The sequence below is a fragment of the Ciconia boyciana genome, chromosome 3, assembly GCF_034638445.1.
Source record: "Ciconia boyciana chromosome 3, ASM3463844v1, whole genome shotgun sequence".
NCBI lineage: Eukaryota > Metazoa > Chordata > Aves > Ciconiiformes > Ciconiidae > Ciconia > Ciconia boyciana.
Window position 1 is genome coordinate 127,266,098 of NC_132936.1, and position 12,675 is coordinate 127,278,772.

At 50.2% G+C, this 12,675-nt stretch overlaps 2 protein-coding genes across 3 annotated transcripts in view; one reads left to right on the forward strand and one right to left on the reverse strand.

Annotated features, from left to right (window-relative positions):
- Positions 1 to 925: 925 nt before the first annotated feature.
- Positions 926 to 1,558, reverse strand: MTLN (mitoregulin). 2 transcript variants are annotated; one of them, XM_072857602.1, is made up of 2 exons: positions 1,361 to 1,558; positions 926 to 1,261 (listed from the first exon to the last, which is right to left on the reverse strand). In XM_072857602.1, exon 1 carries the CDS (start codon positions 1,556 to 1,558, stop codon positions 1,382 to 1,384), a length of 177 nt encoding a protein of 58 aa, XP_072713703.1. In that variant the 3' UTR covers positions 926 to 1,261; positions 1,361 to 1,381. The 2 variants fall into 2 exon arrangements, with proteins under 2 accessions (XP_072713703.1, XP_072713702.1); XM_072857601.1 differs by having other exon boundaries at positions 926 to 1,264.
- The window catches only part of BUB1 (BUB1 mitotic checkpoint serine/threonine kinase), a 35,011-nt gene continuing 23,884 nt past the window's right edge, over positions 1,549 to 12,675 (forward strand). The window contains exons 1-13 of the mRNA XM_072857603.1: positions 1,549 to 1,689; positions 1,933 to 2,015; positions 3,950 to 4,064; positions 4,720 to 4,848; positions 5,106 to 5,222; positions 6,338 to 6,456; positions 6,635 to 6,736; positions 7,705 to 7,831; positions 8,873 to 9,074; positions 9,758 to 9,902; positions 11,571 to 11,756; positions 12,204 to 12,268; positions 12,541 to 12,628. Of these exons, the coding sequence (XP_072713704.1) occupies positions 1,669 to 1,689; positions 1,933 to 2,015; positions 3,950 to 4,064; positions 4,720 to 4,848; positions 5,106 to 5,222; positions 6,338 to 6,456; positions 6,635 to 6,736; positions 7,705 to 7,831; positions 8,873 to 9,074; positions 9,758 to 9,902; positions 11,571 to 11,756; positions 12,204 to 12,268; positions 12,541 to 12,628 (1,499 nt within the window). The 5' untranslated portion in view covers positions 1,549 to 1,668. The remainder of the gene's footprint in view (positions 1,690 to 1,932; positions 2,016 to 3,949; positions 4,065 to 4,719; positions 4,849 to 5,105; positions 5,223 to 6,337; positions 6,457 to 6,634; positions 6,737 to 7,704; positions 7,832 to 8,872; positions 9,075 to 9,757; positions 9,903 to 11,570; positions 11,757 to 12,203; positions 12,269 to 12,540; positions 12,629 to 12,675) is intronic.

Consider the following 12,675-nt stretch of genomic DNA (forward strand, 5'->3'; position numbering starts at 1 on the left):
GGCCAGGCAGGCCCGGCCTGGGGACTGGCCGACAGCCGGCCTGCAGCCACCCCGCGGCTAAATCCTGCGCCGGCCCTCCCCAGGGCAGCCCGTAAGGCTGCGGTACGTCAGCTTCCAGCCTGTGCTGGGAAATGTGCTCCCGCTTCACGCTTGCTGGTAATCGCTCCCCTCGCCCCGACAAAATGGCGCCCGGGTTCAGCCGAGGCCCCGGCCTGACGTGGGCAGCTGTATGGAAACCCCTGTTTCCCACAGTCTGCCGGTCTCGAGGTTAAAAACGCCAAAAGGCACACCATGAAAAGGTACAATGCTTCACTCGTAAAGCAGGTACAACTTGGAGCGAGCGGACGCGCTCCCGGGAACGGCAGCTCAGCTGAACACGAGCGCTCGATCCCGCGTGGCACCAAACACCCGGGCGCTTGCACTGAAGGAACTTCCAAAGGTCTGAAATCTTGCTTCTACCAAAAAGCCACAGGACTACTTGTCTGGCTACAAATCGGCATTTCGTGATCTTAAGGGGTGCTGGGCAGTATTTTTTTTCCCCCAGAACTTCTAATTAGTTCAGTAATATAGTTGAAAACCAGCAGGCTGCACAGCGTGCAGTAAATCCTCCGGCGCAACGCAGGCGCACCCCCTTCTCTCAGACTCGAGGAAACACGCTTCTGGAATTCGCTAGCGATGGGAGGGGAAGAAGGAAGGTGCTACAGCTATCTCCACAACTCCTTGCCCAAAGCACAAGAAGAAATTGAGAGTCCAAAGCACAAACATCATTTAATCTGTTCATTCATCCTACCAACGCATGCACTGAATCATCCCCACAGCTTTTTTTCACGCGTGTGCTTTCATAACGAGATTTGTTGCTCATTACAAGCGCCCGTCAGGTATGTTTTCACTTATCAGAGAAATAAACACTTCTAGGAACGTCACGTCATGATTTTTGCTAGTTTAATGTAACGGCAGCGCTTCTTGGCGAGGGCAGAGCAGCGTAGCTCAGTAGCGGACTTAAAGCAAGACAGACAACCTTTTGAAGTACGGAAATGCAGTTGGCGGCGGCGGTCCTGTGTCCTCGGTGTTTTGTTAGGCCAGTCTGACGCAGCCGGGGATCTCCTCTCAGAAGCACAGAAGACAGGCCCCGCGATGCCACAGATGCCGTCCTCTCCCAGCAGCGCTCCGATGCGGTTCTCACCGGCCCTTTTCAAACCCGGCTCCGACAGCGGCGTGGGGCGAATCCGCTCCCGCTCGGGCAGCGTCCACCGCGGCGAGGCTGCTGGAGGAGACACCCGGCGGGTCGCGCTTACCTCCCGCTCCCGCTGCGAGGGCAGGCAGGCAGGGATGGAGGGAGAGGCCGGCCGCCGGGACGCACCGAGGGCTCGGTCTCCGCGGCTCAGCTCGCCTCCAGCTGCTCCTGGGCGGCGGCGAGGCGGCGCTGGAGGCGGCGCTGGCGCCAGCGGAGGAAGCGGCGGCGGGCACGGCCCGCCTGCCAGCCCACCAGCACCCCGGCCGCGAAGGCGGCCAGCAGCGCCCAGCGCACGGCCCGCGGCCGCAGCGCCTCCGGCCCCATCCCCGCTCCCGCTCCGCTCGGGGCTCGGCGCCGCCTCCCGCTTCCGCCGGGGCGGGGGCGGGCCCCGTTAAAGGCGGCGGGGCCGGGGAGCTGCGGCGTCTGCCCGCGCCATGGCGGAGGCGGCCTCGCAGGTAGCGGTCCGGTGCGGTGCCGTCCCCCTGGGGAGGACGGGGGTCCCGGGGGTGGGACGGTGATGGGCCCTCGCTAGCAGGAGAGGGACGTGGGTGCGCGAAGTTGCGGCATCCCTTGTACCACTTCTCGCCTCGACAGCATGCCCTGGGGTGAAAGGGACCTCTTTTGAATATTGGCCTCAAACTTTATTTCAGGCTCCAACACCTACTGACCAGCTGTCTGTGTTTTTCTCCTTTCCACAGGATCTCCTGCTGGCAGCAGCATTTGTCTCCGATGCGCAATACAACAGAAATATTCCTTTTAAGACCTCCCCAGAGGCAGTCAGGTAAGGAGGTCCGCGTCCCGCAAATGCCCGCACCATCGCACTGGAGCAGGGCTCTGCACTGGTCTCGCAGGCAGCGTGCCGTGCTGTGGGGCACTGAAGCTGGGATGGGGAGAACCAACCACAACTGTGTCCAAAGAACAACAGCTAGCAAAGGTTGGGGGCTTCAGGTTCACCAGCTGGGCGCTGGGAAGCTTGGTTGGGTGGGATGCAAAGAACTGGATTTAAGCTGAAATGCGTATGTCGAACGGGGCTTAGTGCATCTGTATGTTGAGGATGGGAAAGGAAATAAAACCTTGGTTTTTGCTGGAGAAAAAGTTAAAACCTTTCAAGATGGAAGCTGTAGCATGGTGTGGGGATGAAGAGTATGGGAAGCTTGGTCAGCCCTTGCCTGCGTGGAAGGGGGTGCTGGAGCGTGGCCGTGCTGGGTGTAAGCGGCAGGGTTTTGGTAGCAGGGGGCTGCAGGGTTGGCCTGTGTGGGAGAACAACCCTGTGCCAGGTGGTCGCAGCCATCGCTAGCTGGCGTGGCAGCGGGTGACACCAACCTGCTGCACACCAAAGCTGCAGCTAATCAAAGGAGTGTATGGCACCTCTGCTGAGGTGTGCTTCAGAAAGGGCGGTAGCTGCTAGGGGCAGGAGTAATTAAAAGCTGATGTTAACTGGTGATAAGTTAAGTGAAATTCCACAAGCCAAGAATGTTTTGCCTGCGATGGTGACTCTCTTCCCTTTTAGCTCCTGGTAAGAGGCTGAGCGGCTTCAGTCAGAGAGGTGACTTCTCCGTCAGGCTTGGGCTGCTTTAGGCTAACTATTTCCATGTGTAAAACTTGAGAGAAGGCAGCTAGTGTAGAAGGGAAAGGCGATACAGCAGACTGCCAGCAGAGCAGTGTGTGAGCATTAATGACTCCTGTAGCCCGCCCCCCAAAACCCTTCCCTTTTACTTACTTCTCTTAGCCAATGAAGGTTCTTGGGCATCTTGGAGACACGAGTATGGCGAAGTATGTTTGTTACAAAGGCATTGAGCAGGTGTATGCTGTTTTGTAGCTGTAATGTCTGTCTGCTTTGGAAAAACAGACTGTGCGCGTGTAGTTTTGTCCTGCCCAAGTGTGCTTAGTATAAATAGTAGAAATGAGCAGGTTTTATGTGGTCGTGTCTCGATGGTGTTATTAAGGGTATAATATCATGCCATCTGTATAACCACCTGCCCTGTAGCCTTTATGCAGGTGGTTATTGGGCAGATGAGATGACTGTGCAGCAATGATGGCAGCTTTTTTTATTGGCAGAGAAACTATATGCTCTGCAGATCTGCTTCACACCTCCCCAAAGAAGTCATTGTTGCATGCCGTTGTGTGAAACCTCCTGTGGGAGGCTTAGAGCTGGACGTGTTCGTGGTTATTGCTAGCATTCATCAGAGGTTTTACTGCCGTAGGGGATAGAATACTGCTTAAGCTCTGTATAAAAAACCAGTTTACTGTGCAACTCCATACTTCTCTCTGGTGGCTTTTCTTATCTCTTTGCTTTTTAACCTGCAAAGACAGGGTGTTAGAAAACTAATCAGACTTAGTTTGTGTGTCATGTGGACACCTGAGCTTAGCAGAAGTTTGCACTCAAATTAAGGAACAAGGTAATTACAAAAAGGAAGCAGCTTTACCAAATCTGTATGTTACAGCCCTAAACTGAACTGAAGGATGCCTGTCTTCCACCTTCCCAGGTTTTTTGCTCTGTGAAAGGGAGTATAGTGTCCATCACCTGTAAGGCTATAAGGATGGGCCAGGAAGCAAATTGCCAAATCCCTGGCTGGCAAAAACTCTGCTACTCTTACCCTTCTTCGTCCATGACTGTTTGGGACAGCATGTGCTGCTCTTCCAAGACGTATTTGGTGAGCCCATGGTAGATGCCCTGAAGCCTTTATTTATGGTGCCACTGTCTTCTTTCTGCAGGCTTTACTATCTCTATAACCACTGGATTATGCGAACAGCCACCTACTTCTTCATCTTTCTCAACCTGTCCCTTGCAGTGTTTGAAGAACCGGCTGTGTATCCACTCCCCTTCCTGGTAAGTTTTCAGCGTAGGAGTGGCAATGCAACTAGTATTGTGTTGCTTAGTAGAGCAAGCAAGGGTTTCTGGCTTGAAACTAGTTGTCAAAGGTGTCAAGAGATAATTGATGCTGATATTTCTGTTGATATCTTTGATCTACTGAAATGGGGACAAAAAAGGGCATAGGACCTGGGCAGGGACTATGGGAGCCATTGTGGCCGTTGGCAATGGCTGATGTGACTACAGACAAAGTCGTGTTGCTTCTCTGCATCTCGGAGGACAATTTCAGCCTTCTATGGGACCCAAGTGCAGCCCTCATGTCTCAAAGCAGAAGTGGAGCGTTGCCCTTAGGATCGCTTTTTCTGCAGCCTTTATTTGTTCTGCTCTAGTGTGTTTGTGAGAGATGTACTCCTTGAATCCTAAGCAAATACAAATTTACTGGCTTTACCCTGCCCATGGCAGGGAATTGCACAAAAGAAAGACTAAAACTATTGCTCAGTGCCAGATATGTGAGCTTGTAAAACAGCCAACAGCAAAACCCACTGGAAGAACTTTTATATTGACTCTGCCTGTTTTTCCTTTGCCTGTACCGCAGCCTGAACATCCTCATCTGTGCAAAGAGGGCTAGCACTTCTCTTGGTTGTCCTGACTTGGGCCCCTTCTCTCTCTGCAGGTCACTTCTCTGGTCGAGGTGTTGTGCCTTCTGGTGTTCTTTGGCCGACTGACACATTTTGCAAAAGTCACCCTTCGCAACGTATTTTGGAAGGATACCAAGAACATCTGCATCATGGTTGCAATCCTGGTGAGTTAGGCCTAGGGGAGCCTCCAAGGTTGAAGTGGCCAATGTGGAGGTGGCTCTTTTCCTGCTGTTGCTTTCCCGCTAACATAGGCCTGATGTACAAGGGCTCTACAAGAGCCACGGCCAAATCAACCAACGGTTGGGCCTGTTCTCACAAACCTGTTGTGTGTGCAGGTCTTGTATCAGCTAACTGTATTGTCTTCACCATCTAGACATGTTTCCAACATTGCTTCTGGGAATTTTAATTCTTTCTTCTACAGTTATCCCTAACAGACTTGGCCATATATGGGGTCCTCAGGCTGTACAACATGAGGAGCATTCGATGGTCAAGAATTGTGAGGCCCATCTTCTTGATCAACTTTGCAGAGAGTCGTCAGGTAAGGAAGAGGGCTGGTGGGATGTACCCCTGGTGCAGGGTCCTATTTTTGGGCAGTCTGCTGCTTTCTGAGATCCAGGGGATTTAGTAGAAAGGCTTTTGGGCAGAAGTGTCAGAATTTTGGTTCCTGTGAGTGAAGGTTTCTCTCAGAGGTGGCCTCAAGCAAGAATTTCAGATGGAGAAACGGGTGCGTTTGCACTGGTGCTGCTTGGGCTCTCAAGCAAAGCACCAGAAGGCTTCTCCCTGTACCTATGGGCTGGGTTATTGCTGTCGAGAGCCCTGAGTGTGCTTGGGGCTGGAATGAGAGCTTCTCACCAAACACGGTGCTGTGATGATTTGGGGAAGTGTAAGACTGCAGGCAGAAGGAAGAATGTTTCTTGTAAGGTCAGCCCATGGGCTGTGCTTGGTCCAGCCTGTGTGGAGGAGCAGCATCTGTTTGCAAGCAGAGCTAGATGCTGTCCTCAGGGGGTGTGAACATGAGCAGCACCGCAGATGAGAAAACGCTCTCTCCCTGGGTCAGAGGCCGGGTTACTTATTTCTGGAAGTCTCCTAGGCAAACAAGCATAAGGGTCATGTTGTCCTCAGAAACTGAACTTGTAGTCCAGATGGGTGATTTGGACTCTGATTCCTCTTGTCACGGGGAGATCTTTGCCCTGCTGCCCAAGACCGTTCTGGTCCTGACTTACAGATGAATAAACTACTGTGGTGTGGAGGCCTGGGGGAGGGAGCAGTTGAACTCGCGGGCTCAGAGCATGAGTTTTGTGGCCTGGAGCGGTGGGCTTCTGTCCCCGACCAGTCCCGTGCAGCGAGAGCATCTCAGCAGTGCCACAGGGCCCTCTGTCCCTTGGTTAGCTGAGTTCATTATGGTATGTAGGTAGGGTCGCTCGTTCTAGCATATCCTCTGGGGAATGAGGAGGAAAGGCCTGGTACTCTTCCACAGGTTTTAGCAGAACAGAGCTGGCACATCTGGGTCAGAATCTCTCCTGCTGGGCGACGGAAGAGTACACGTGTCCCGCTTGGCTTGCCTGTCCCTGTGTAGGTGTTTGATCCAGATGGGATGGTGAAGGGAAAAACGGGTACCACCTTGCCTCTAAATGCTTCCCTTCTCCCTGGCAGATTCGGAGAGCCTTCCGCAGCATCCGCAACACGCTGCCAGAGATCACCTACGTCTTCTTGCTCTTCATGTTTAGCCTTCTCATGTTCTCCCTCATGGCCTTGAAGCTGTTTGGTGACAGGTGTGGATACTTCTTTTGCTCAGAGCTGGGTGGGAAGAATGTGTGATACTTTGGGGCAGGAGGGAATCTGGCAACTCCAAACAATTACTAGTGAATACAAGCACTGCTGATACATGCAGTTCCTGTAGTGGGACATGTGATCTCTATGCTTAACTTCAGATTGTCCTTTTCCTCCTAGGAATCTCCAGACAGCGGAAGGCTTGCCCTATTTCAGAAACTACCTAGAAATTGTGTTTGACCTCTATGTGCTGGTGACGACAGCAAACAGCCCGGATGTCATGTATGTATGCTGAGCTTGCAGTCTTTCTGTTATGAATGCTGGTGTCCTGCTCCTAGTGGCAGGATCTCTGGTTAGAACAATACTGTGTTTTGCACAACAAGGTATTTCAGAGCAGCAACAGGGCTCTTACTTTTCCAGCCTGCGGGGTTTTCATGAATTCTCAGCCATGTGTGTTATAAATGGCTCTGAGGTTAGGAAGACTTTTAGAAAAGATGCATTAAAACCACTGCTTTCCAAATGACCCAGTAGCTGATGAAGGCTTAAACTGGAGGGACAAACACATACACTCTTTGATTAAAACCCTTTCCTGAATAGGAAGGGTGTGCTCTAGTGATTAGATGTCTCTTTCTCTTGTAGTATTTGCAGGACTTTCTATGCAGACTTTAATTTGCACAGCTGTGTTAAACTTATGTGAGGGTTGGGCTTTCCATCCTCATCTGTTCTAACTGGGTTCCCATTCGGTTTGTACTCTGAAGGTGCCATCAAAGAGGGGGGCAGGGAGGAAGGGCACGCTCATTTCTGTGCTGGAGATGTACTGAACAGAACTGGGATGTTACAGGGACCCTGGGCATTTAGCCTGAGAAATGCCACTGGTCCTGTTGGAGTAAGTGGAAGAGGAGGTCTGAGTGCAGCGAGGGTCTGTGAAGCCAGTAACCAGCTTATGACTGAGGCATCACCTCAAGACTCTGCACTTAAACTTAGCCACACTGACAGAAGCTTAATCTCTGTGCTTTCTCTTCTGCATCCCTTCAGTCGGGGCCTGATAAACTAGGATGAAAACCCAGTGGAAGAAAACTGTTCTTTAACTGCACTAATGCACAGTTTTTAGCTTGGGTATTATCTGGCAAGTTTGATCTGGCTATCCAAAACAGTCCTTAGAAATCCATCTGGAAGACTGTTTTCTTGTGGCTTCTTTTATTTCCCTCTTTGTCTGCCTAGCAAGTAGCAATCTCTCTCCCCTTCTCTAGGATGCCGGCATTTGACTTCAGCTCATGGTATGCCCTGTTCTTCATTGCCTTTGTCATCGTCAACACTTATATCTTCATGTCTCTCTTCCTGGCTGTTGTGTACAACAACTACAAGAAACACCTGAAGGTAATGTTTGGAGGGGTGAATTGTGATCGGTGACTGCCCGCTGTTCTATATAACCTTGTAAGGAAATATCTGGCTTTCCCTTTGAAAGCTTCTGCTTCTGGGAAGTGTGGTGAAGGAGGTACAGCTTCTTGCCTTTGCTGATGCTCTGCCAATAACAAGCACAGGTCCACCTTTCATATCATGGGGATTGTTGTGAGTTCTGCTTTTAGCATTTAACAATGAAATATTTTACAGTGTTGTAGACCCAAGAAGTTGCAACAGATGGGAAGCACATGTCTCTGCATTATTGCTGTTAGAGGCTTAGTCCTAGCTGAAAAACGCTGTCTCTATGCAGGAGACTGTTTTCAGTTGACTATAAGTGCACAGCACACTTTTTCTGCCACTGCATGTGCTCTTACAGCAAAGGAAATGTGAAGGGAGGTCTGAGTAAATTGGAACTCTTGCTGCTTCTACCCAGACGAAGTAGGTGCAGTTTGGTACGTGTGTTGAAAGGATGAGAGCGGAAATTCCTGGCTGCTCCCATGAGGGGATTCGCTCTTTCTCAGTAAGCAGTCTGCTAGGTCTTCCCAGAGGCTGGTCTCCCAAGGGTATAAGGTTCTTTAGCCTGCTTGTAATCGTGTGCAGAAGAGGATCTCCACCCCTGATCTCAGCAGTAATCACTTACGGATGGGAGGCATGTGTGGACACATCCTCTTTGCTTCTGTGACCTGTGGACATGCAGATCCTGTGATCTTTGTCATCTCCTTCCTGTTAGACACTATCCTTTGTCTTTTTTCTTCCGGTTTTTCAATGCATCTCCCAGCAGCAAGCGATCTATTGATCCTTCCAGAGTGCTGTGCAGAGAGCCCATGGTTGCCTGTTAAATAGCATTTCTCATCACCCCCACTGACTGTGCTGTACTTTGTGTCTAATATCACTCCAAGTGTGTTCCTCCGAGTCTCTTCTTGCATCTCTGTGCCATGAAAATAAGACTTATTTTAAAAAAAAAAAAAGGAGGGGGAAGGGTGACTGAAGCTGCCTGAATCACGATACTCTCCCTAGAATGAGATCCGTAAGCTTGCTTACATGAAGCACCGCAAGATGATAGAGGCCTTCAACCTCCTGAAGGAAGAGGAAGGAGCACAGTTTGTGGTTAGAGAAGCCCGGTGGAAGCAGCTTGTCAAGCTGGTGGCTCCTGATATCAGCAACTCCCACCAAGAGCTGCTGCTATGCATCTCGGATGATGAGCAGAAGGGTTTCATAGGTGAGCGGTGGGGCACTGCTATGCTCAAGGGACTGGGGAGGAGTCCAGGGTCAGGAGCCTGATGCTTCAAGGGTTTTGGCATTGGGACTTAGGGTCTGTAATGGACCCAGAGGGACTCCAGGCCCCTCTTCCTGCTTCCCTCCAGATTGCGTAAGTCCTGAAAGATTGTTCTTTCTGCCTGTGCTGTAGCCCGTGTCATGTATGCTGTGGGCAGCTCTTCATGGCCGTTTGACATCAGGCCAAGCTCGCCATGGAGAATGGGACCTCCTGTTCTCAGCACAGGACAAGGAAAGCCTCCCTTGTTATCAGATTTCTCCAAGCAATGTGGCTTCCCACACAGTCCTCTGGAGCCTCTCGCTCTGCTCCTGCTGGAGACAGGATATCAGAACAGATGGGCCAGTCTCCTGGTGCTAGATCATGCCCATCCTGATCATTAAAGGTTTGTGTTGGTTGTTGGCTGTGGCTTGAGCCAGTCCCCCAGGAATGGGGCAGAGGAGCTGCCTGAGTACTGAGTTCAGCCTGTTCTGTGGTGGATACGGCTTTGGGCACGTGCGTTGCCTGCTGCCATGAACAGATGTCGAGTCCAGATTGCTGCAACTCGTGTGCATATAGGTTTGCATTTGCCAGACACTGTCTTTTTTTAATGGCAGCAGACTGATGTGTAGTGCTTTCCCCTACTGCAGACAAGAAGTCCTTTGTACAACTGGCAGATCTCCTCAACATCCAGGTGATTACCCTGAAAATACGCAGCCATCCGCTGGGGCAGTGGATGCCTCGTGTATACCAGTCAGCAGTGAGTCGGTTCCTGCGCAGCATGGTTAGGCACAGGTAAGGCTCTACTGTTGGAGCAAGCAGCTCTTAACATTCAAAGGGCTGCAGAGCAGTGGTGTTGCAAGCGAGCGCTCACCTGGGTGTCATGCTGGAAAGTGCAAACTGCATTTAGGCAAAGATTGGGGGTTATGTTTTTAAAAGTGGTCTGTGGACCAAGTCTGCTCTTAGCCTACTTTCAGCGGTGTGGAGCAACTAGACTTGGCTGTTGGTGAGTCCATACCTCTTCCAGTCCCACTTGTTCCGACCTTCTGTAGGTGCTGAGCATAACCAGTTTTTACTGAAAGCAAGAAGTGCTTTATGGCCTGCCTTGAAGGACCAGACTAAAGGTTTCACTTAAAGGTGATCTTACATCAGCAGTCTCTGCTGCAAAGCTGCATCGTGCTGCTTCATCAGCTCTTACCAAGTTGATACTATGAGCTACTAGTGCTCTGTTTCACATCTGAGTCTTCCCAGAATTGCAAAATTGCTGAGCTTAGAAGGAACATCTAGAGATGGTCTAGTGTACCCCCCCCTGCTCAAAGCAAGGTCAGCTAGAGTGGTGGGGGTTATGGTCAGGGCTATGCCTAGTTGGGTTTTGAGTATCTCCAAGGATGGAGACTCCATAACCTCTCTGCAACCTGTTCCAGTGTTTGACCACCCTCGGTTTAAAAAAAAAAACAAACAGAGCTTTTTTGTTTAAATGGAAAATCTGGTATTTCAACTTCTGCCCCTTGCCTCTTGTGCTTTCTCTGGAGACCACTGAGAAGAGTCTGGCTCCATCTTCTCTACACCTTCCCATCAGGTATTTATACATACATATTGAGATCCCCCTGACCCTTCTCCCCTTCAGGCTGAACAGCCCCCGCTCTCTCAACTTGGAATGTGTCAGACTATCCTATCCTTTAATCGGTTTTGTGACCCTTTGCTGCACTCGCCCTAGTACGTTAGTGTCTCTTTTGTACCGGGGAGCTCAGTTGCGGACACAGCACTCCAAATGCGGCCTCGCCAATGCTGAGTAGATGGGAGAAAAATCACTTTCCCGGACCTCTTAACAACACTCTTCGTAATGTAGCCCAGGATGCTGTTGGCCTTCTTTGCCACCAGGGTGCATTGCTGGCTCCTGTTCAACTTGACAACCAAGACCCCCTCGGATCCCCTGCAGTGCTGCTTTTCAGATGGCTGGCCCCCAGCCTGCGCTGCTGCCTGAGGTTATTCCTGCCTAGGAGCAGTACTTTGCGCTTCCCTCTGAACGTGATGGGATTCCTCTCTGCCCGCTTTTCCAGCCTGTCCAGGTCCCTCTGACTGCAGCACAACCCATCTGGTGTACCAGCCACCCCTCCCAATTTTGTATAGTCTTCTGTTTTACTCAGCATTTCTGCTTGAGAAATGCTGCTTGACTTGTTAGAAACACAGTTGCAGTCAGTCTCTAAGAGTTTGCTTAACCTTGAGAGCATTGGCAGTGGTGTACCTTGAAGGCTTGTGCTCTGCTTTGTGTTGGACTTCAAGGGCAAGGCTAAACTCTGTAGTAACTTTCCTAAAGTTTATCAGGTTTGGAGAGAACAGATGGGTAAAGGTAGCTTACCTAAATGGCACTGTTTGAGAGAGGAGGCAAAGAACTCCTGAAATAACTGTGTAACTTTTACCTTCTTGGGATTGGCAAACTGGTTTCTCTTTTTCTTCTTGCAGGGGATTTGTTTGGACTTATGATGCAATCATTCTAATAAATGCTATCTTCATTGCTCTGGATGAGGAAACCCCCTATATTTCTTACGCAGAGTGGGTCTTCCTTGCTTTGTATATAATTGAGATACTCCTGAAAGCGTACACTTACGAACCAAGGGCGTTCTTTGGCAAAAATCAGTTCTGGAACTGGTGAGTGAGATGAATGTTTGTGTTAAAGGTGGTGTGAAGTGTGATGATATCTTTGTGTTCAGCCCCTCAAGAACTGAAAATCTCTTGGAGAGATGGGCTGCCTAACTCATGTGCCAGGGTATAATGAGAATGATTGTATGCATCGAAGGGCATTGTGCTCTTTCCTGGCTCTAACCTGGCTCTGGCAGAGGCTACTGTCCTCTGCCCTGCTCTGCTAGCTCAGACAAAGGTGACTGCAGCGTGTGAAGACAGTGGCTGGGCAGGGGAAGGTGTTTTGCTAAACAAAGATTTCCCATCTTCCCACCCTGCAAATAGTTTGAGATGACGCAGGGCTGCCTGGCACAGATGTGAGGAAAGAGGGGTTACTGCTCTCATGTTTCATGTGGCAGCTTAAGTGCCCATTCTCTGTTGCCACAAGTCTAACAGCACTGCCTTCCCTCGTGCTAGGTTTGATACCCTCATCATCTTTGCTGCCTTGACTGCAACGGTACTCAATACCACCCTGAAATCGAGTAAGTGCAGCTTAAGCAGTCTGCATGCATTTGGGAAACTCGGTGGTCTTGAGCCGTCTTTTGCCATCACCTTGGGCTTGGGAGGCTTTTTGACAGGACAATGAATTTCCTATAGGGTTTCTAAGAGCTAACCCAGTATTTTTCTTTTTTTTTAATAAATACCTCTTATAAACAGCATTTAACAAGGACATAATGGTAACAAAAGTAAGAACATGCTTTATCTCTAAACTTCTCTGCTTATTTTTCATAACAAAACTCTTTTGCTTTCTCAGCCACCAAGTACAACAGCCAACAGATCCTGGACATTGTCTTCATCTTAAGGGTCCTCAGGCTAATAAGGATTGTTGACAGCATTCAAAGGTAATGAAGAGAATGGGATGGGGGTATGGTTTTGGGGGCAGGCTGTG

Bases quoted from the DNA above. Each gene is read 5' to 3' on its own strand.
- MTLN (XM_072857602.1), bottom strand. From the start codon at position 1,558: ATGGGGCCGGAGGCGCTGCGGCCGCGGGCCGTGCGCTGGGCGCTGCTG.